The sequence below is a fragment of the Leuciscus leuciscus genome (genome assembly GCF_965113295.1).
Source record: "Leuciscus leuciscus genome assembly, chromosome: 23".
Lineage (NCBI taxonomy): Eukaryota > Metazoa > Chordata > Actinopteri > Cypriniformes > Leuciscidae > Leuciscus > Leuciscus leuciscus.
In genome coordinates, this window is record NC_138747.1 from 2,990,704 (window position 1) to 3,015,109 (window position 24,406).

Consider the following 24,406-nt stretch of genomic DNA (forward strand, 5'->3'; position numbering starts at 1 on the left):
TGAATGGTACAAAAAATGTTCAGGTGTTTTCCTAGATATATCGTCATTGTCATCAATTTGACAATGTATTTTTATTAAATTAAGTGGTATTAAAATTGCTGCATTATATTTAAAATATGATTTGATATCATTTTTATTATTATTTAAATGCTCAGTGAAATTCATGGCTATCCTACTAGTTAAAATATAGTATTATATAGTAAATATAGTATTTTTTTAATACATTTGTGTGCGTTCACTTTCACAAGAGTTCAAAGTTTCAAATTTTGCATCCCTAAATGCCCAACTGTAAAATTTTGCAACGCTTTATAAATTATACCCTAATGCAAGTTTTGCCTAAATGAAATTTTTTTTTTTACTGATGGGTTCCTGAAGACATGTTTATTTGTGAAAAGGTTCATACATCATCAGTATAAATACTTGGGTCTCTGAGGACTAGAATCACTTAGAGAAGTATTTCGCAACAAGCTGCATGATTTGAGGTATCATTCATGCGATGCGGGATGAGTTATAAATGCAGTACTTGGGGTTCAAGGTTTCACTCATTAGGTCAGTTTATCTCTCCTAGTAGACACGTTTCCATTACCCTTCAAATTGCGCGAATTGGAAATACGCCCAATGGAAACACGTCAATTTCACAAACTCCCATTTATTGCAAAAAAGTTTTTGCGCTCGCATGCCTTGTTTTTCAGGCAATTCGAATAAATTAATATTTCGCAAAACTGCATTGGAAACAGTGTTTGCACATTTACAGGTCACCTGACGTAGATGACAATATGTTTGGACAGAATACGAGACAGAGCTCCTTATTAAATTCATAAAAGACAACAGAATTACAGAAATACTGGATTCTAAACCTCAAAGAAATGCCACAATCAAGACCTCGGATTAGATCTGAAGGAGAAACACCCAGAAACTCCTCATATGTGCCGCTCACAGTATAAGGGTCTTTCCTTAACATTAATGCTTGGATTACACACATACGTCACCTTCCATTAATAATAATGGTTAATGCGGTGGCTGGGATATACGTAAACCTACCAACATCCGTCGCCGTGATTTTTGGAATGACTTCTCGTGAGAGGGAAAAATTACGTTTTAGTCGCATAACATCGGTTAATGGAAACGCCGTCGTCTCGCAATAGTTTTTTGTCGACATTTAGAAAAAAATCACTAAAGTTTTGCGCAAATCTGTAATGGAAATGCGCCTATTGTCTTTTTACCTCATGTTATTTCTTCATGCTCCCTCACTCTTCCCTCTGCTCTGTGTGTGTTTGTAGAGATGGACAGGAACCTGGAAGCTGGAGACACGGAGCAGGCTATTCCTCACCTCCACCGAGAGCTGCAGGAGGCCCAGGAGCTCGCCAACACCGGCAAACAGAAATGCCTTGAGCTTCAGGGTACGTCAGGGTGCTGAGTGCTCCTTTAATAGTGATTCAGCACCAATAATCGAGAGTCATGATTGCTCTGGGTTTAGCTTGAATCACTGAACATCTTTTTCCCATCAGCCCTGCTGGAGGAGGAGAGGACAACCAACAGACAGCAGACTGAAGAATCTGCTAAACAGATCCGCTTCTTACAGAGTGAGTCCTTCAAACACTTTATCTCTTCGTAAAATGGATCTAATCTGAATCTAATCATCAGTTTGGGTTGACTTCTAGTTTTAAGCGATGCACCAAAATTATTTTTTTACTGAAATTACAGAAAAAGTAAATTACATTTATTTAATAATCGAACCCTCGAATAAAAACTGATCTGTATATAAACATTTAGATTCCACACAAGGCATTACGTTTTTATTTAAACTTTTTCATTATAATTGTTTCTACTCCGAATCATTGTTGAAATATAAACCTTTAAATGTGGCTGTAGTAATTTTTTTTAATGACATTTTTATTATTCAGACATTTAAATAATTAAGACAGCATGTTAAGTAAAAATATAAAGGGTGTTTTTGCATATATTTTATTGAATGGCTTTTCTGAGGTAAATATAACTTTACGTGACATGTTTACAAGTTCTATTGACGTCTTTCCACGGTAAAAAAATAAAACACTGATTACGAGACAAGATACGTTTCAGTAAGTTGTACTGTATCTTTTTAACACACCTTCTGGTGTTCCTTCATGTTTATTTTGTGCTATAACTAGTAGTAAATTAAATGATTGGTAAAGGAGATGATTGGTTCACATGCCACTTAAACAGAGGCGCTACAGAGATCTGTCACGGCACATTAAAGAGCGCTAAAACAACATTCATTGAATTTTGATGTAAAATTGACAAAATTTGAAATACTAAGACTTTGTTGCATATCAAAAAGTAACAAAGCACAATGCTTATTGCGATTTATTGTTTGGAAGATGCACTATAAATGAAACTTTTAAGTGAACTGAACAGATCTTAAGTTATTCAAAAATGATCTCCACCCTCCAAAACGGGTTTGGACAGAACCAAAAAAAATCACTACTAGTTTGACCGAACACCACCCGTCAATCATAGTAAAAAATTTGCGCAACTCGTCTTTCTCTTCAGCTCAACTAGCGAAGCTCCAGTCGGACATGGAGGCTTTGCGTGAGCAGAGGGAAAACACTATTTCCACCACCCGAGACGAGCTCTACAGCGCCCAGGAGGAGATCCTGGTGCTCCGACATGCCATGGAGACCGCCACTGCCGAGCGGGAGCGGGAGATCGCCGCCCTGCAGGGAGACCTGAGCATCGTCACCGCAGAACTGGACAAATGGAGACAGACGGCAGCAAAGTATGAAGTGGAGATCAGCAATCTGCAGGCCAGCTTCCAGCTCCAGAGCCAGCACCAGGAGAGAGCCAGCCAGCTCCAAGGTACTGACACACCAACACCATTCATTTGTGTTCAGCAGTCAGGCCAGCATGTCGTCATTACAGCTCCTGTGGTGAACCTGATGTGCTGCTTGGCTTTTAATGTTTCTGTGTGTCTCCGGATGCCATAAATCAAGCTTACTTCAGAGGAACAATGGCTGAGATCATCAGTGATCTGGGTGTCTTTGATCTCTCTCTCTCTCTTCTTTAGCGCCTTTGATTCATGTTTGGAAACATTTGTTTCCTCTCATTTGTATAGTTTGAGTTTTCTTTTTTCTTTTTTACATTAGATTCCTATTTTCCTGCTGTTTCCTGCAAGAAATGTCGGTTTTAGGACATCAACCTTTTTTATCACGGTTTTCACACAATATTAAGCACCGAATCAGCCTATTAAAATGATTTCTGAAGGATCATTTGACCCTAAAGACTGGAGTAATGATGCTGAAAGTTTAGCTTTGTCATCAAAGGAATAAATTACATTTTAAAATATATTCAAATAGAGATTGTAATATTTCACAATATTGCTGTTTCAGAAATCTTATCGACCCCTATCTTTTGAATGCAAGGCAAAGTGTAATGTGTTTTTTAGTTACACTGTACAATAATTTTAAATGTTTATTTGCTGTGCTGCCTACTTTTTTATTCTATTCATTAAGTTCCGGAATATTAATTTCATTACACAAGATTTCTTCACATATTAAGAACGCACACATGTGGTTTTAATTTAGCCGCCTTACCGGGGTCTTTCTCTCCAGGCCCTCTTTAATGTGTCGTCCAGAGTCATGGAAACAGTTTTATTATCGGCCATCCTGCTGGGTTTATTTATTATTGATGGGTTCCTTGTTCTGTTTTTCACGGAAAAATGTATATGAAAGTGTTTTGACACTGCTTCTGAGATCTTCTGAATCCATGTTAGGCTGCACAAATTCTCATCCAATAAAATAAAACATGACAGGATACTTTTAATAGTAGTGATTTACCAAAATAGAAAATTCAATGCTGAAACTAAAAAGTATGGAAACGGACACACTGGGCTGAAAGACAGAATATGCAAGTATTAAATTAGCCTGCGTTTGAGAAATATTTTAAGTTTGTCTTCACTTAAAATGGATTATGGTTTTAACTGATGTGCAGAATACCTAATGCATACAATATAAAGTGGCTGAAATTTTGGTTCTCTCTAATTAGTAAAATTTTATTTTACAGATTTTCTTTTTAAAAATCATATATACAGTAAAACCAAATTTCAGTTTTTTGATGCACAAAATAAAAAATAAAAATTAATTACTTTTTTTAATGATTTACATTTAGATTGTATTGTGTGAAATGGTGTGAGTAATCTCTCTCTCTCTCAATTATTATAATTACTTATACACTAATTCTAATACACACACACATATATATATATATAGATAGTAGTGCTGGGCAACAATTAGTTGCATCCAAAATAAGTGTTTACACGTGTGTGTGTGTGTGTGTTCGGTGTATAATTATTTTGTATATATAAATACATATGCATGTATATATTCAAGAAATTTATTTGCATGTATATACTTTATATAAATGTATACATCATTTATATAAATATAAATATTTTATATATAAATAACACATTTTTCTTAAATATATACATAGTGATTTATATATACAAAATAATTGTACACTGTACACACACACACATTATGTGTAAACAAACTTTTATTTTGGATGCAACTAATTGTTGCCCAGCACTACTATATATAAAAGTAATATAATTAGTATATAAGTAATTATACTAATTGAGAGAGAGAGAGATTACTCTCACCATTTCACACAATACAATCTAAATATAAATCATTAAAAAAATAAAAATGTAAAAAATATATTTTCTGCAGCAAAAAAAATTAAATTTGGTTTTACTGTATATATGATTTAAAAAAAAGAAAATCTGTAAAATTAAATTTTACTAATTAGAGAGAACCAAAATTTCAGCCACTTTATATTGTATGCATTTATTATATATATTATTATATATATTATGTATTACTAGTAAATGCTTAACAGGAGGTTTGGGGTGTGAATGGAGGTGTTAAATAATTTCCCCCCCCTCTGTTTCTGTCTGTCAGGTGAACTAGAGAAGCTTCAGGCCGAGTGCTCTGGTCTGCAGAATGAATGTGACAGTCTTCGGGCTGAGAAGACAACGCTAATGCAGAAACTCCTCAGACTAGAGGAAGAGCTCGACAGGTGGGTCACATGCACACAAACAGCCCATTCACAACAGAGCCACTATGACAGTGTCGTTTAGATCAGCTCACACCACAAAAGTGAGTCACCAGGATTTAAAATGTTTTAGTACACAGTCCACACCTGCTCACATAAATGGAGAATGTTTGAATCACTCGCCATATTACACAACAACGGCATCATGACAGGTTACCATTGTAATGTTGAAGCACCTTTATCCTGTACTTAAGCGCCCCTATTCAGTGAGCTTACGCTATCATCTTATCATCACCGCTATGAGCTCATCTGCCCTAAAGCATTCATTTTATTCCATTGATAAGTTCATTTTCTGAAAGCTCTACGGAATGTAAACAAGAGTATTTATTTTCCTTTCTTTGTATCTCGCAGTTCACGAGAGCGGAGTGAGACGTTGCACAGCAGCCTAAACGACCTGGAGAAATCCCAGGGTGACCTGGCGAATAAACTGGGCTCAATACAAGACCAGCACCAACAGGACGCTAGCAAACTGAAGGTCCAACTGTCCCAAGCGGAGAGCCGCACCAGAGACCTGCAGAAGGAGGTACGATCAACTTCCCAAAGTTTGGCACAGTATAATGGTGCGTTCAAGTCATCTCGTAAAGATCGTATTTACGAGTATTGAACTCACATGAACGCCACCACAATGTCGTAAATACAAGTGGGAAGCTCTGGATTTTCTTCAAGCCCCGATCTTTACGAGTTGGCGGCGTGTCAGTGACAAACATGACGGAATATCACAATACTTAAAGGGATATTTCACCACTGGAAAGATGAATGTGTATTTAAATTGGGTCATTTATGTAGTAGAAATGTGAAATTATTTTAGAAGTTGGGGCCTTCTAGACTGAGAAAAGCCAGAAAATGTATTTTTGGCTCATGTTGATGAAAGACAACAACTCCCAGAATGCACTTGCTTCGCTGTCCTAAGAGGACACTCCCAAGCCACGCCTACCGGTTACAGAGGGCAGTATCGGGGGAAATGATACAGCTAGGCTACTAGTGACTCGAAACTGAAGAGACGGCGTTTTATCGTGAGATCCCCCTATGGGCGGGTTGAAGACATGCGGGACGAGCTCCTCCTACTGGCTGGAGTCTCTCGCCTCTGGACTAAAAAGCCTCCGATGATGAAGATAAATGAAGATTTTTGCATCATCAGAGTTTTTTTTCCAGACACACAATACAGAAATCTCTGGTCTCAGGGGGACATGAGGGAGGGAAGCACGGTCACTCGAAAATACGACCGGGTTTCTACTGATACAAAGCTTAATGCTAATCGGTGAAGTATCCCTTTAAAGGTATTTAGCAGTGATATTGTCAGGCTTTTCTATATTTACAGCGAAGTAAGTTAACTACCTGCACAGAATATGATGCCATTATAATATAACAATATAATATGTAATTATAAAGTTTTGCAGTGGCTTCATATATTAATTAAAAACATAGAAAAATGCACATTTCTTTGTTCTTCGTTTTCTAGAACTAGAGTTTAAGAACCTTGCTGTATTTTTGTGTAATTAATTTAGAGAAAGTAAACGCCATCTTAATCGGACAAAAGTGACTTGAACGCACTGCCGTCATAAACACGACTTCCCACAAGGACTTGAACGCACCAATAGTTGGTATGACATCACTTTGTAGGCCAAAACGTGGAAACAAGTTAGCATTTTACTCCCTGTGAACCAGAAGTTGAAGCTGACTTTTCTCCAGTGTTATGACATATTGCAATGGGATATTGAATAGAGGGCAGGGTTTTACTTTAGCGCTCCTCCTCTCCATCCCTCGCTTATGGAAAACTGACGTCATCAGAGAAGGAACGCCATTCTTAAGCGGAAGTAAATGTTTAAAATTTTAATTGTTAATTGATAAATTGTTCACCACAAGACTAGTAATGTGTGATAACAAAGTAAATAGGCTACATTTTGATTTCATGACGACTTTAAATGGCAAAAATAAAGTCTGCGGTGAACACAAGCTCAAGACACTTTAACGTTTTATTCTACGACTATATTACCCAACTCGTGATTTTTTTTTTTAAGCTGTTACGTGTCTTGAAAAATACGGTTGCTAACAAATGGCTAAATGAGACTACAGAGGCTGTCGATCACGCCGAACAGATAAGCTCCACATTTACAGCCTCGTTATGCTTATAATTATGCTCTTATAAACTATTCTAGCTCAAACTTTCTGGGAATTTTTATTAATTTTTTTAGATAAAAACTGAAAGAGATATCGGAAGCTTAGTGATGGTGACGTTGAATTCGTGCGACTGGTGTAGTTCGTTTATAGCTTACCTTTAGATTTTTACTTCTGGTGACTGTATTTAGGCTTCAAAAGTTGTGTTAATCTGTGAAAATTATCTTTATGGACAAAAAGGGTCAGTATCTTAAACTGTTGTTGATCACAGAGCTTGTTTTTTGTGATAATCCAAAAACCTATGGGGAATTCCTATTGGGTATTTGTCGAGGGAACCAGGGTGATGAGAACGGCCGGTTGGACTACAACACTTTTTTTATAATTTTTTAATGATTGCATGTTGTTCTCTCTCTTTCTCTCTAGTACGACGACACTCAGATTCTGCTGTCAGATCTCCGGCAGCGGTATGAACAGACGGAGCAGGAGAAATGCTCCATCAATGATGAGCTGGAACAGTGCAAGGTCAACCTCAAACTCCTGCAAGAGAAGGGCAGCACTGTGAGTCTCGCAACCAGCACGTTTCATTCGCAATGCAACAGAGTAAACCTTCAACACGCTGCATTTCAGCCTATACTATACTCCGTTTAATTAGCTGTCGTTTACATTACGCCATTTAATGCGGTTGTCAGCAACCAGTGATGGATCTTACTTCGCTGTTTTGCATGGCTCTGGAAAACACAGAAGAACACGCATACGGCACGATTTTGTGAGTTGTTAGCAAATATTCTTTGCTAACACCAACATTTTCAGGTGCAACACGTTAGAGAGAGCATCACAGGTGCATTCACGTGGTTTGTTATTCAAACAAAAATGCCCAATAGGTTTCATTAGGGTTTCATTAGGGTTTCATTAGGGTTTCGAGGTCCGTCTTGGAATTGCTCCATTTTTGGATATTGATGTTTGTCTCCATTTTGTTATATATATATATATATATATAGTACAGGTCAAAAGTTTGGAAACATTACTATTTTTAATGTTTTTGAAAGAAGTTTCTTCTGCTCATCAAGCCTGCATTTATTTGATCAAAAATACAGAATTTTTTTCAGCTTTGCATCACAGGAATAATTTATTTTTTAAAGTATATTCAAATAGAAAACTATTATTTTAAGTTGTAATAATATCTCACAATATTACTGGGGTTTTTTTCTGTTTTTTTTTTTTTTATCAAATAAACGCAGCCTTGATGAGCATTAGAGACTTCTTTAAAAAATATGAAAAAAAGTAATGTTTCCAAACTTTTGACCTGTACTATATAAATAAAATATTAACCCCTCAAAGACTTTTTCACTTTCAGGTTCTCCTTTTTTCATCATTATGACCTAAGTTTTTTTGACACTTTTAGTTGCTGATTTTTGGCCATTTGTTAATTTTTGGGGGGTTACAATTTGCTACACAACACTGTAATTATCACCTTAGTGTATCCCACAACTCCCTCCGTACAATCCCTTGCACACGGCTGATTGGAGTCACGATCACTTCACGTGTGTTTGATTTGCATATTTAACAGATTGTAGATATATTTAGTTATTTAGTGCAAATAACCAGTTTTTCCCTTTCCTGTGTGTTATTAATGCCTTGAACACTGTCCTCGTTCCTGATGTCATGCTTCTAGATGTGTTTGTGGTTATGGGGCTTCTGATGTTTTAGTTTTTATGTTGATTTATCAATGGTTCCTCCCACTGCACCCTTTTATGACCCTTTTTTGTGTTTGTATGTTTGTTGTAGTTGTTCGACTCCCCAGCCTGTTTTCCGTTGAATAGTTTGAAGATTGATTTTTTGTTTTATTTGTAATATCCCTTCCCTCCTCTAGCCATCCATATTGCAGCCTGTCCAAGCCATTTTCATCGGTCTATTCCTGGCTTTGCTGTATTGGTGCTTCAGCCAGTTGTGGTAGAAAGGTACACACGCTCCTGTTGAGTCTGTGTTTGTGTGTCTCCTGTATATCCACTTCTGTATATATCATCACATATATATACGACCTGTGCATGGCAAACTCTCATTCGTCGTCTCTGCACCCGCTTCGCCCCCAAAATCCCTTTTTGGTGCTTGGCAACATGTGGGGAACTCATAACCGATTCCTCGTCCACCCAGAATCACCTACTACTAACCAATCACATTAACTGTCTGTCTTGCTTGGATCGTCATAATGGTCATATAAATCTTTGCATTTGGGGATTTTGGATTCTTTCTCTATTTTTGTTCTGTTTTGGGGCATTTTGGTCATCATATCATCATCATTGTTTGCTTTTCTTCTTTACTTTCATGAAATTAAAGGCATATTTCACCCAAAATTACCATTGTCATGTATTCACCCTCATGCTGTTTCAAACCTGTGTGACTTACTATCATTCAAAGAACCAAAAGAAGAGGTTTTGAAGAAAGTTCATGCTGCTTATTTTCATACAATGAAAGCATAAAGTGATCAGCGGCTGTCAAACTGAAAATAACTATTTAATTCGGTAGGATAAGGGTTAGTCAACGTACACTTGCATCACTGGTAGTTCCTATTGTGCTGGGTAAGACCCAACTCTGACATAGGAGCTCATTTAGTCCCCACAATAGGCGTTCCTATAACTAAAATCATTCCCATTTTGAACGTCAAAAACACGCCAAAAAGTACGTATTTCCGCCAATATTATTTCTTAAAATGTTCCTCTGTTGAGAAGAGCCCCTATAACTTACACTATGTTCACAGTATAGGTCTTTCAAGGTGCTTTTTCCCCCACATTTATATGGATTTCCATATTTTTTGCCCTAAAGAATGACCCGTTTAAATAGCATTAATCAGAGAGAAAAATATCTGCATTTTCAAAAGCTTCAAAATTCATGTATTAAGCGGTTTTAAAAGCTCTATAGTTTAACATTTGAAAGAAAAGGAATTTAGACACCATGTAAGGGTTAATGCCCGACGAGGTGTCCATTGTCAGGTATTAATGGATGACGGCGAGGCGTGAACCGTCCGACGCGCAGCGGAGGTCCATTAAGTCGGGAGGCCTCCGCCGAAGTCCATTAATACCTGACGATGGACACCTCGTCGGGCATTAACCCTTACATGGTCACTTGCCAAATAACACATTTTTAAAACATTAGTTTATATTTTAATTAGTTTGACAATCGAAATCTAAAGCAACCGGAGATATTTATAGTCCGCTCAGCTCGTAGAAGCCTTCAGATTACTGCCTGTTGCTATGGTTACTCTCGTAGAACCCTTCAGGTTACTGCCTGTTGCTATGGTTACTCTCGTAGAACCCTTCAGGTTACTGCCTGTTGCTATGGTTACTCACAGCTGATGTCGCCAGCGCATTTATTTATTCATTTCGAGCGGTAAACAGTCAGTTTCACCCGAACTCCTTTACTAGGTGTCCTCTATCACTTTTTTAATGGACACCCTGCAGCCAATCAGAATCGAGTATTCACCCAGACCATGGTATAATATTATTTAATGTATAGTCAAAGGTTTTTTTTTTTTTGTCCTGCTTTTTAGAGATTGGCACAGAAAAGAGCAGCATGAAAATTTCTGCTAAAACACACATTTTGTGTCCCACAGAAGAAAGTCCCACAGGTTTGAAACAACATTGAGTAAATGATGATCTAAATTGTAATTTTTGAGTGAACTGTTCCTTTAATACGCATCTTTTCTTTAAGTTGAAAGAAAGACTGTTGTGTTTGCTTTTTGCTTTATAACTCCTGTGAGGTTAACTGGTTCTCCCAGTTCCACTCAAATATTTGCTCTTCCTTTCTTCTCCCTCTTTTCTCTCCGTTTATCCGTGTGTTTCTTGAACTCTCTTCTTGTCTCTGACTATCACCCAGGTCTCTCTTCTCTGTCTCTTTAGCTCCAGTCTCCAGTGCTTCTGTCCTGGTTGCTCTGGTGCGTCTAATGACCTTTATTAATCGCTCTGCTGTGTTTTTCCTCCTCCTGGTTTCAGAGCGGATGGATGCCCTGGATGCCGGTGGTTGCCGCAGTGGTCGCAGTGACAGCAGTGGTGCTTTATCCCAACTTTTCCAAGAGCTCCTCCTGAGAACATCAACCAATCACAACGCTCGTCTCTACCACTTCTCGTCCACCGGCGCGGCCCTCTGTCCAATCCCAATCCCAATGTCAGTTTTAGTCCGGGCACATGGCATAAATCTGAACGTAATACCTCTCGTTTTGACAATTACAGCCCCAATGTCTGTGTAAAATGCAAATGTATATAGTATAGAAAGAAAGAGGGAATAAAGTTCTAATGCATATTATAGAATAAATAATCTATCTGCATTTTTGATTATTAAAGTGGCCTAAACTAGGTCTAACGTTCTTTTTTTTTTTTTTTTTTTTTCTCGTTTGGATGGGGCACCACGTTTTCTGTCAGCCACTTCTTTTCGTTTCTTGTGGTTTTCCATGTTAGATGTGGGTAAACCAAAATAGATGTACAGCCAAAAATGAGAATCTGAACTCTAGGGCACAGAGGGGGCGAAGTGCCTATTTTAAATACTACTAGGACTAGTTCACATTGAAGTGCCACTCTTGTTCCACTCATGCAGCGTATATCAATTCGATCTTGAATGGACAAAAAAAAAAAAAAAAGTCTAAATTTCACGTCATCCGTGCTGTTATTTGTGTGTTCAATCCGACATGCTTCTTAGCACAGTGATGTCGTTGTTTCTCTATGGCTGTTTTCTCGTGTATCATGTATAAGCAAATGTTCACGTCAGAGACACACTACAAGTATTTAGATGGGTTTTGAAATTCAACGTTCTTGACATTGTGGTCAATGGCAAATGGAATGAAGCATTGACCCAAAAAAAAACTAAAAAACATTTAAAAAAAACAAATGTTGTAGCTTTTTACCAACACACTGTCGGACTTATTAGAGTTGAGTTCACGGCTCCTGCCCGTCTTTTCTGTACTGAAACTCCTACAGTACCTCCTGAAAAAGGCTCTGGGATTTTGCTGCCTTACCTGTAAAATAGGTCTATTCTTACACAATGAAATTGGATGCAAAGGCTTTAAAAATGAATGTGGGGGAAATGATTTAAATGGGTGGAAGCGTTACACAAGTCCACTCCTATGAAGCACAGAAATGGGTGAGAGTGAATTATTTTGGGGGGTGAACAGAATGAGTTGTTTAATTTTGGATGTGCGAGCTGCTTTTGAGACTGGAGGAAGATGAATTAACCAATGATGTGTTTGGTGTGTGTGTGTGTGTGGTTCACATTTGTCTGCTGTGCTGTAAATAAACAGTCTTGGAGCAAAAAAAAAAAAGCCTAACTCATCTGGTTCAGCGTGTCAAGGACTTTTGTTTTGGCGTCTTTTGTTGTTTTACTGGAAAGACACTCGCGAAAAAAAAAAAAAAATCCATTGAACGCTTCAACATGGATTTGACCACGAATGCAAAAACAAAACAAAAAAAGCGAAGCTTGTAGCACAGAAAAGGATAGCTTTATAAAACTCATCTCTTGCATTGGTTCGTAATAATGCATTCTTTAAGCAGCATGATGGACTTTACTTTTTAGTATCCGTCTGGAACATCGTCCTTCACGTTAGATAGAAGAATGCTCTCATAGGCCGTTTGTAAATATGTATGTATGAATGTTTGTGTGTAAATATATGTTATAGTCACAAAATAAAAAAAAATTGGATATAAATGATATTGGTCATATCTAATTTGCTGCTGGAGCCAGTTTTCAGGATATGATGCATTGGCCTTTTCCTTGTTTTACATCGAGATACGAGTTCTCCGTTCCAGTTCTTTTTCATGTACTTTTATAGATGCATTTTTAACATGCATTTTGATTTTTTTTTTTTTTTTGGTTCCACGTTCAGAATGCATGTTTGATACTTCTTGAAATGTGCTGAACAAGAGGGGTTTTCTTGCTAATGCAAATTTGAGACGTGGAACATTAGGTCGTAACTGAAACCTATAGGCTAAACGCGGGTTTTTTTGTAAGCTTAAAAGTTTGTATTGTTCTTCTGTCGATGCAAAGATAATAGCGTTGAGTCGTCCGTGTAGAATCGAAGCTAAACCTGGTGTTTTTCAGGAAAAGAGATCTTTAAACTGGTCACCAACTTAACAACCAAGTCAGTACAGCACACTGCCTGTATATAGTTTTGTTCGTAAATATTGTTTTTTTAATTTCTTTCTTGAACTGAGAGCTCAGAATGACACTTTTGTTTTGAACATCAAAGATAGTTCATTGTCAGAATTCTATTTTGTAAAAACATAGAATAATACAGATAAAAGGGTATTTGCACTAACAAGTGTGATGTGCATGACTTCAATAAAACTATTTCACTTTCCTTGACTAGTTTGATTCTTCTTTGGGCAACTTATTAACTGATGCAGAACTCCGACATCATGTTTGTGATGTAAGCATATAAAAATTAACACTTTTTCTTAGCAAGTTGAGAAGCATTAATCATTGCAATCATATATACAGTACAGGCCAAAAGTTTGGACACATTACTATTTTTAATGTTTTTGAAAGAAGTTTCTTCTGCTCATCAAGCCTGCATTTATTTGATCAAAAATACAGGAAAAAAAAGGTAATATTGTGATATATTATTACAATTTAAAATAATTGGTTTTCAATTTATTATACTTTAAATTATCATTTATTTCTGTGATGCAAAGCTGAATTTTCAGGATCATTACTCCAGTCTTCAGTGTCACATGTGACATCCAGTCTATCACATGATCCTTTAGAAATCATTCTAATATTCTGATTTATTATGAGTGTTGGACACAGTTCTGCTGCCTAATATATTTGATGAATAAAAGGTTCAAAAGAACTGCATTTATTCAAAATAAAAAAATATTTTCTAATAATATAAATCTTCTTTATCACTTTTTATCAATTTAACACATCCTTGCTGAATAAAAGTATTGATTTATTTCAAAAAAAGAAAGAAAAAAATTACTGAACCCAAATGACTGACCAGTAGTGGATATTGTCGTTTTTTTTTTTCTTCATCAAAGTATCCTAAAGAAGTATCACAGGTTATGAAAAAATATTAAGCAGCAGAACTGTTTCCAACTTTGATTATGAATCATCATATTAGAATGATTTCTAAAGGATCATGTGATAGACTGGAGTAATGATCCTGAAAATTCAGCTTTGCATCACAGAAATAAATGATAATTTAAAGTATAATAAATTGAAAACCAATTATTTTAAATTGTAATAATATATCACAATATTTTTTTTAAAAATCTGTATTTTTGATCAAATAAATGCAGGCTTGATGAGCAGAAGAAACTTCTTTCAAAAACATTAAAAATAGTAATGTGTCCAAACTTTTGGCCTGTACTGTATATACAGTATAGAGAGAGAGAGACCCCTAATTTCTTGATACTTTAAGCAAAACCTAGTATTGTAATTATGATGTTTTCTCCCAAAAGTCTTGAAATGTTGTTTGTAGCACTGGACACAAGATGGCAGACCTTACAAAAGCTTTTTTAGAAGCTCGTGTTATGTTTGTGTTTTCTATGCATTATGAAGCATCTTTGGACTTTATAAGGCACCATAAAATATATTTGTTCTCATGACAAGATTTATTTCTCAAGCACATCTTCCTTGATCCCCCCCCCCCCCCCCCCCCCCCAATAAGGTGTGTAATGTCTTGAATACCTTTGTTGAAATCTTCTTTTGTATCAATTGTATGGGAGTCAGGACAGATCTGTAAACGTGAGATTGCAGTGAAACATGGATCCACACTGTGAAGGAAGGCCTGTGGCAGCTGTCTGCAACCTCATCGACTCTTCTCACACACACTCACACACACTCAGTCGCTTTGACATGACTGTGGCATGTGGGCGTCCAGTATACTCCTCCCTAGCTCTGACTCAGCACATCATCGATGACAGGGAGTCTGATAACACTCGACACACCCGACCTGAGATTTATACAGCGTCACTCACCGTGAAAGACCAACGTATCGAGTTAACAAAGCACTGTTCTTGAGCTCAAGCCATTACTATTACTGTCTGTTACTCATAGTTGAGAGTCTGGGATTGGGATAGTTCTCTCTCTCTCTCTCTCTCTCTCTCTCTCTCTCTCTCTCTCTCTCTCTCTCTCTCTCTCTCTCTCTCTCTCTCTCTCTCATATAGATTAAACGCGCGGCGTAAATAAACATCTCTGTGTTTGGAACTATGTTCGTTGGCGAAATATAATGCAAAACAGACTAAAAATGACAGACTTAAATTAGAATAAAAAATTTGACTTAATGACTAAGACTAAAAATGAACGTCACCTTTCATTTTCACTACTTGTTTATTGAACTTGTATGAAATCAATAGGCCATCACATTTGCAATCGTGTTGATATTCGGGAAAACGGCACTCTATGGCATTTTATAAATATTAAAAACAAGAGCTCATACAAGGACATTTTTGACCTAAAGGCCTATATATTGAATTTTGGAGGCATTATTAATTTTGGTGGCATTTTTATTAATTTTTGGAGGCATTTTTAATCATTTTGGTGGCATTTTTATTAATTTTGGTGGCATTTTTGCTCCTAACTGTTCATTTTGATGCCGGAAAATATTTATATTTTTATTTAAAATAACAAACAAAAACAAAATGCTATTATGATAGAGTGCAAAAAATTCAAATTTTCAAACCATGACGTTCCTCGTTTTCAGAGCTGTCGGGACGGATTTCGCGGGAAATCGCTTTTTTTTTGTGCCTGGAGAGGCAAAAGTTACACAGTGTAGCTTTAAAATGCCTTTTAGATAGTTGACGGTGATGCAAAGGGAATCAGCTTACAATAATTAAACAATTATATTAGTTGATAAAGGAATGACAGTTTTAATCACGATGATTTAGCAATGGCAAGGATTTGCATAACACTTTTAGAAACCCGTTTGCCCATGCTTCAGTTCTCCAGAAACAAACATATCAGTGAATAATACTTTAAGATCAAAAGGACATTGGCAGAAAACCAGATAGCCTAATTGATCCAATGTATGCATCTGAAATAAATCATACATTGAGAAAAACATAAAGCAACAGTCAATTTAAATCAAACATGATACAAACGGAAGGAAATGAATCAGTGTAGCCTATAGCATACTTAATGATATAACAAGGGAAACTTATTAGCTAACACGAGACAAACCTCAAATGATTGTGCTCTGAAACTGACTATATTTCCATGTCATATAATAATCCATCCAAAAAATAATAATAATAATTCTTATCCACTACTAATGAATGACTGGAAAAGCCACCAAAATGTCTGGGAATACAGTACAAAAAAAAATTTAAAGATGAATTTATAATATGTGTCCTCTAGACAGATAATGTGCCTCTGCATGGATGATTCCATTACAATGAATAATGCTTAATACTGTCTAGCAACATCTTGATGATTCATATTCACCTGGAAATATGATGCCAGCACTATCAATCAAAGATCACATTCAACCTGCAGTGTGTTATCATGCAGACGACTGGGTTCAGCCCATACTGACAGACAGAGAAGCAGACCACACACACACACACACACACACACACACACACACACACACACACACACACACACACACACACACACACACACACACACACACACACACACACACACACACACACACACACACACACACACACACACACACACACACACACACACAAACACAGCTGTAATCTGTGCATCAGACGTGTTACTCAGCTCATAAATATGGGAGGTCGTGATGAAAATCTGGTTGCTTCAGTCATTATCATCAGCGTCACTGAGGTTAAAACTCAAGATGATGATCACAGTATTGTTACAGTATTTATTCATCTTTGTTAATATTATTTAATACAAATCCAGCTGTTCATGTTAGTTCACAGTGCATTAACTAATGTTAACAAATACAACCTTTGATTTTAATAATGTATTAGTAAATGTTGAAATTATTATTAACTAAGATGAATAAATACTGAAGAAGTATTGCTCATTCTTAGTCCATGTTAACTAATGTTAACTAATGAACCTTATAGTAAAGTGTTAGTCTTTATTTAGACGTGTGAAGTTTGGCTTTGTTTGGAACTCTATTCCTCAAACTGAACGGCTCGGCTGCTGTCATATCACAGATGTGTGTCTTTCTTTTTATTTGCAAAAGTGTGATGCAATGTTGATCCACCCATGGTGACTAATGCTGATCCAGGACTGCATGCATGGGAAAGATCCAGGATGGCAGATCTGCAGGGAAGAATCCCAGAGTGATTATTAAGACTTCCGTCAGCAAAGCTGGAGAGGAATCCGTGCAGGATATGTGGGCGAGAGGAAGGACACGGATAGGAAAACGTCTGGATACTCTGTTATTATCCCAAAGCGTTGCTGACACCTTCTCCGAGACGAAACAAAGCAGTCAGTGTGGCTCTCAGGAGTTTGCCAAATGTGTGGGAAGCATTTTGTCTGGCAAATCATAAAAGTGTCCATTACTGAGATGCATCTGAAATCTGTTAGACGAGCCTGAGCTGTTTTTATCACAGAAAATAAGATGTGGAGAATATTTACAACCAGTCAAGATCAACTAGATCGCAATACAAAACACATGAGAACAAAAACACAAAAATAAGTACTTTGTGTATAGAATGTAGATCTAATTTGTCTTACCATTTCTCTTAATCTTTTATTATGGATTTTTTCACTCTCATTTTATTTAAAAATGTGAGTTAATACAATGAAAGAGATTGGTTTAATCAACAGAAACTCAAAATATGATGTTATCTGAACCACATAAATTATCAACGTTGATTTGACAAAAGAAAACATTTTGTGATAAATCATGAGAATATTTTATTCACCTCTGGTAGTGTTATTTAAATATAATGTATAAAGTATTTTAGTTTTTTTTATAGCTTTTAATTGTATATTTTCTTTTACTTTTACTTTTGTTATGTGATTGTCATTTTTATTAGTATTCTATATGCTTAATTGATTTTTTTATTTCAGATTTACTTTATTTTATTTTATTTCTATTATAGTGCTTCAACTGAAACTAACTTCAGTTATTTTCCAAGGTCTAAACTTTTCGTTTTTAATCTAATTTTTTATTTAATTATATTTAACGAAGAGGGTTTTTAAGTTAATAACCCTGGTCTCTTTCGCCTATATGTTTCATTATCAGTTATTATTTGTCTGGATAACAATAAGAAATATCTTATTTTATTATTTACATGTCATTTTCCAAGATACATTACAAAAACACGGTGCGCAAACACTATCAGAAATAGTAATCCTATTAGTCGTTTTAATGATTTATCTAGTTTGTTCTTATTATCCTCTTCCCATATCTCTACCTTTGATCTCTCAGAGCTGATTGGATAGAGAAGGGCTGGAGAAACGCATGCTGGGGATGATGGTGCGCAGGTGTCGTCATCCGCGTGCCGTATATAAGAGCGCGCGCAGGCGCGGCCACGAGAGGGAAAGAGTTCAGGAATACAGGAGCGCACGAACACACACACACTCCTCGCACGCGCCGCACAGATACACACGAGACATATCCCGAGTTATCAAACAGAAAACGAACGAGTATTAATAAGGCATCATGCCGGCCACAGAGAAGGACCTCGCGGACGACGCGCCGTGGAAGAAGATCCAGCAGAACACGTTCACGCGCTGGTGTAACGAGCACCTGAAGGGCGTCAATAAACGCGTCGCGGACCTGCAGCTGGACCTCAGCGACGGCCTGCGACTCATCGCGCTGCTCGAGGTGCTCAGCCAGAAGAAGATGTACAGAAAATACCACGCCAGACCCACTTTCAGACAGATGAAGCTGGAGAACGTGTCTGTGGCGCTCGAGTTTCTGGACAGAGAGAATATCAAGCTCGTGTCCATCGGTGAGTGTTGCGATGTCTTCTGCTTTCCAGTGTGGAGAAAGTTTATTCAGAGCGTCTGAAATGCGCGTGCAACGTTAGTAAAAGTGCCATGCTACAATGTATCATTCATTTGAATGTATCATTGCATTTAGTTACTATATGAGCCAGATTAAATACCATGACATTTTTGCTTAAAATAAACCAAACCATTGCACTCTGACTGAAGCTGGTATCATGTGCTAATATACCATGGTACGCTGATATAGCCTACTGTATATTAAAGTACTAAAATGCAATTATTCCTATTCATTTCTGTGTGTACAGTGACATATTTACAGTAAGCTGTCTCTATCTCAGAGAGTTACAATCAGATGGTGATGATCATGGTGCTGAAGAATTATTATATTTATGTACCATGGTATTTATATGGCTCTAAATGGTTCTATAAGGAATGCATTGATTTTACTCAGGCAAAGCATATGTAAAAATGGCCTGATCATGGTACTCAATCTGCCCCCAAAAACATGATAATGCATAGTATTTTTTTGTTGGCTACTCCCAAGATACTCTATAGAAATAATCATGGTAATACTATAGTTTTTTGTTTAGTTTTTTGTTGGGAAAATATTGACATTGTTTTAGACACACCTATTGTACCTCTCTCTCTCTCTCTCTCTCTCTCTCTTTCATTCATATATATTTATTTATTTATATTCAGTAAGTATACTTTTGTTTAATCTCCTCCCCGCCTTCTCTTTCCCAACATCTTTAAAGTGTGTTTGCAAAGTTGCGACATCAACCAAAAGTATTTAGCTCATGTGTCAGAGAGCTGAGATTCACTCTCCGCAGATAACCGATAACGCCCGTCCATTGTCTATTGATTCCCTCTCGATCATCCGTCTTATCTCTGCCGTATGTCCTTATTTGGACTGGCGTGAGAAAGTTGAACCATTAATTGCATTCTTGTGTTTATTTAAGATTTGAGAAATCCAGAGAATTTCAGGATTCCAGAGGCTTAAATATTAAGATTTTCATTTCACAACCATGTGTTTGGGTGCCAAACAGCTTTCACTGACCTGTGACATTCCTGACACCGATCCAAAGGCATCGACCTGCATTTCCTGAGGCTTTTTCAGGATTTCTCATGCTTTCTCTGTTGCGTTACATGCTGGTGTAATGCAATACTGGGAATAGATTATGCACATACTTTAATATGCACTTGAGTCTCAGAACCGGTGCTTCATCATCACCTGTACAGTCGGGACACTGGAAGCTTCCTCTCTGTTTGCCAATCAATTGTTCATCGCAAAATGCATGCAAACATTACGGCAACGCCCAGCTTTATTTCCTTGCATTTCTTGCCTGGTTGCATATGTTTACTAAAAAATAAATAAACTTGCCTTGCCTTACTAGCAAATAAATTACATCATTAATCTCATTTCTGATGAAATATAAGGCGTGAGAGACTTCCTGTTGTGTGTCATTCAGCCTTCATCTCACAAACCAATTTTCGCAATCATTCACCTTTTGTACTTAATAAACTTCCTAAGAAAAGTCTACGTCGGATTCATGACGTTGTTCTCACCTGTGTTCTCAGTATTGATGAATCCCACGTCTTCGTAATTGAAAGCGCGTGCCAGTTGTTCCTAATTAGCATAAGAAAAACGTCCCGCAGATTCCCATATAAGGACATGACGCTTCAGGGCCGTGTGCAGGAGAAGCTGGAGAATGTCCAAAAGTGTCTGTGCACACTATGAATTTTTTTTTTTTTTTTTTTTTTTACAAATGATCAGAAATGCATTACAGTAAAACACTATCATTTTAAACGACTGTAGAATTAAATAAAATGCAGTAACCAATTATTTGGGGCAAACTGTCATCACTCAAATGTGTGTAGGTTTTGTTCTTGGTGAAGAACACACACACACACACACACACACACACACACACACACACACACACACACACACACACACACACACACACACACACACACACACACACACAAAAAAAAGTCAATCTGCTAAGGTGTAATAATGGAACAACCGTTTTAAAATAAATGTTCACTATTATATACAACAGGATCTGCATCTTCATGGGTTTAAATAAAATATTTTTGTTATAAGAGACAATGAAAACAACTTTGTGCATCAAAACTACTCCTTTACTGGTAAAACAATTTATCAAAAGTCAACAAATTTGCGACACATGTCAGTCTCTGAGTAACATGTAATTTATTTAAGCCATAAAATAAACCTCATTCTGTAAAATAAGTGTAACGAACTACACAAAAAGCATTTTTAACGTTTCCAGCACATTTTTATAATTACCAAAAAAATCAAACACTGTCTAATCCCTAATGCATGTTATCCCGTCCGTCACAAACTTGCTGCATTATAAAATAATAGAACTAATAAATTATTTTAAAATATTATCTCGTGTAAAATATATGGTATATTTTAATTCTGTTGCTTATTTCTGTCATTGTGATGCTTTAGAAAGAATACCTGTGTTGATGCATTCATCTGTGTGATTTAACAGTTTATATAGATTTAACACAGTTCATATAGAGTCATTTTTGAAGTTTAAGTTTCAATAAATGATGTTTTTGGACCGTGGAGGAAGTTCTGAAACGTACAGGTTGTTGTTTATAGTGTGTTTGTCGCACTGATTTGGGCTCATTTGATTCCTCATGAGTCATTTGAAGAGGCTGTTTTTACACCGTACAGCATTGCTCGTGTTCACAGGACGTGTATGTACAACCTCTCTGGTTTGGGATTTGCACAGACACTTCCTGACTGACGGTATCTTCCCGTCCAGGAGCGGCCGATGGGCGTTTTCACCGGGCCTGAAAGACACATAAATAGATGCGCTTGGAAAGTGTTATCGTGAGGGCAGTGCCCAGACTTTCCAGCGTTTCAGAGGCCAGACGTGTTCAGAGATAGGTGACAACTCGCAGATAAACAAACACCAGAAGGTCACACCGTCTGTCTGGTGTTTTGACTGTAAATCTCACAGGCGTTCATTTGTGTGGGTTTTTGTTTCTCTCTCTGATGTGAAAGACGAGGGCTAATTGGAAAGGTTTATGGCCTCGTCAACTGTGTGAACGATTGGCCCGGACAGTTTCTTCTAGTCTTCGAGTTTGATTCTGTGTGAAGTGGTATAATGGCTTGTTTTGCATGGATTGCACAGTTCATAAGTCCTAGTATTAGCATGTTTCTTACCAGTTTCCACATCATTTCGGTCCTTTTTTTGTTTTGTTTCCCTCAGGCCTCCACAAGTGTGGTTCGACATGATCGCCCCATACCGTATCAATTCACTCCAAAACATGTCTTTGATCATCATGTGGTCTCCAGAACTAGACCCAGTGGCTGTATTGATGTTCTGATGGTGGTTCTTGAGTCAGTCGATTAACTATGACTCTGCTCTGACGTCTGTCCTCACAGTTTGAGGGAAGGAACGGCCGAAGAAGACATGATTGAAGTCATGCCGACGGTGAAGAAAGTGTCTTTAGGGTCGTTCGCTGTTAGTTTTCCATTAGAGAGGTGTGGGATGAGGACATGCTTGGACCCTTAGTCTGCTGATGAATGAGTTGACATCATCGGGTGACCTCATTAGTTAGTGCTAATGATTAAGCGTCGTCTTCCAGACTGTGTTTAGGGACGTGATGCACATTCGCTTAGCACACATTTGATGATGTTTTAGCATGCAACTTAAACTGTGTACTCCGCAACCTATTTAACTTGCATGAATCATTTCCAGACTAGAAATGTTTGTTAAAGTAAATTAAATGTTCATTTTCAAATGATAGACCACAAGCTTTAATTTTGGCTTGAAACCTCATTGAGCCGGTTAGCCGGTTTTATTACAAAAGTGGGGAGATTGTTGCTCATGTTTCATTCCCAAATGCATGTGATAAGCGACTCAAACTCAGAGCAGATGCAGAGTTTGTGTGGAGCAGTATTTACTGTGAACCGAGAGCCCGAAAGCACTGAATCATGATCTGCTCGTGTGTAAATGAACACCTGTGATGTGCTTCACTCTGAAACACGCAGCGCATGCATTTAATTAAACTCCACCTTCATGATTTGATAATGCCGTATCATGATTCTCTTTTATTTCCATTTATCGTGCATCCCTTTCTAACAGTAGCCGTGTAGAAATCCCGCTAACAGTCTGAGGTCCTACAAAAGTTAATCTCGCCGCTCGAATCGAAACTGTCGTCCTCCTGCCAAACCTAGCGGCTCAGCGACGGCTTGACCCTGACGGATGGGGAGGGCTTGTTCCCGCTCGCATCTTCTGCTCTCAACCTCAACAAATAGGATTCTCCAGCAGATCGGTCATGCTCGTGGAATTCACTGCTGTTTAATGTCCTTTAATCACAAGGCGGACCACAAGCCGCCACGGCCTCCCTCTGAGATCAACACAGACTTTAATCTGCAAAGAAAAGTTCTGCGTAAACAAAGACGACTGGAGTTTTTTCAGTTTGGTCACGTTTTGGTTCTCAGTGAGAGGTTTTTCTGCATGTGTATATATGCTTTGGACATGAAGAATACCTTAAATTGTGGCTGCAAAATTTTGGGCCAAAAATATTGATAAAATATAATAATAATAATAATAATAATAATAATAATAATAATAATAAAATAAATAAATAAAATAAATAAAATAAATAAAATAAATAAAATAAATAAAATAAATAAAATAAATAAAATAAAATAAAATAAATAAAATAAAATAAAATAAATAAAAATAACAATAATAATAATAATAATAATAATTAATTATTATTATTATTATTATTATTATTATTAGTTTTATTGCAAGTTCTTCTCATTTTTATTATTATTGTTACATAGACATATTGATGTATAAATCATAGTTTTGGGCCAAATATATAATAATCGTCATGAAAAATAAAAAAATTGAGCATTTAAGAAAAATGTAGTAATAAAAATAATAATAAAATTAATATTTAATAAAATTAATTAATCTTAATTATTTAAATGCTGCTTTAATTTAGTGAAATAAGATTTAATAATAATAATAATAATAATTTATTAATAATTGTATTTTACAGTGAAATATAAGATTGTATTAATAATAATAATAATAATAATAATAAATAAAATAAAAATCTTATTTCACTTGCAATACAACTGTAAAATTATAATAGTAATATTAATTTTCAAACATTAAACAAGCTTTCATTTTGGTGGAAAACCCCAGGGATCTTCTCTCATGTTGACTACAGGCAGAAGGTTAAAACCCAGTTTTGTTCCATTGTAATGTTTGCTTGCTTGTGCGTTTGTTGCTGGTAAGACTCGGTCAGGGATTTTTGG

At 36.7% G+C, this 24,406-nt stretch overlaps 2 protein-coding genes across 8 annotated transcripts in view; both read left to right on the forward strand.

Moving 5' to 3' along the window:
• The window catches only part of slmapa (sarcolemma associated protein a), a 67,674-nt gene extending 54,125 nt beyond the window's left edge, over positions 1–13,549 (forward strand). For 4 of the 6 annotated variants that reach the window (XM_082155794.1, XM_082155796.1, XM_082155798.1 and 1 more), the window contains 7 exons: positions 1,281–1,400; positions 1,509–1,583; positions 2,533–2,838; positions 4,941–5,058; positions 5,446–5,617; positions 7,633–7,767; positions 11,196–13,549. In XM_082155794.1, coding sequence (XP_082011920.1) covers positions 1,281–1,400; positions 1,509–1,583; positions 2,533–2,838; positions 4,941–5,058; positions 5,446–5,617; positions 7,633–7,767; positions 11,196–11,288 — 1,019 coding nt within the window. In that variant the 3' untranslated portion in view covers positions 11,289–13,549. Of the gene's footprint in view, positions 1–1,280; positions 1,401–1,508; positions 1,584–2,532; positions 2,839–4,940; positions 5,059–5,445; positions 5,618–7,632; positions 7,768–9,079; positions 9,168–11,195 lie in introns of all 6 variants that reach the window. The other 2 variants (XM_082155795.1, XM_082155797.1) reach the window with 1 other exon arrangement.
• Positions 13,550–18,653: 5,104 nt separating this feature from the next.
• The window catches only part of flnba (filamin B a), a 79,779-nt gene continuing 74,026 nt past the window's right edge, over positions 18,654–24,406 (forward strand). For both annotated transcript variants that reach the window (XM_082155719.1, XM_082155720.1), the window contains exon 1: positions 18,654–19,085. In XM_082155719.1, the coding sequence (XP_082011845.1) occupies positions 18,794–19,085 (292 nt within the window). In that variant the 5' untranslated portion in view covers positions 18,654–18,793. The remainder of the gene's footprint in view (positions 19,086–24,406) is intronic.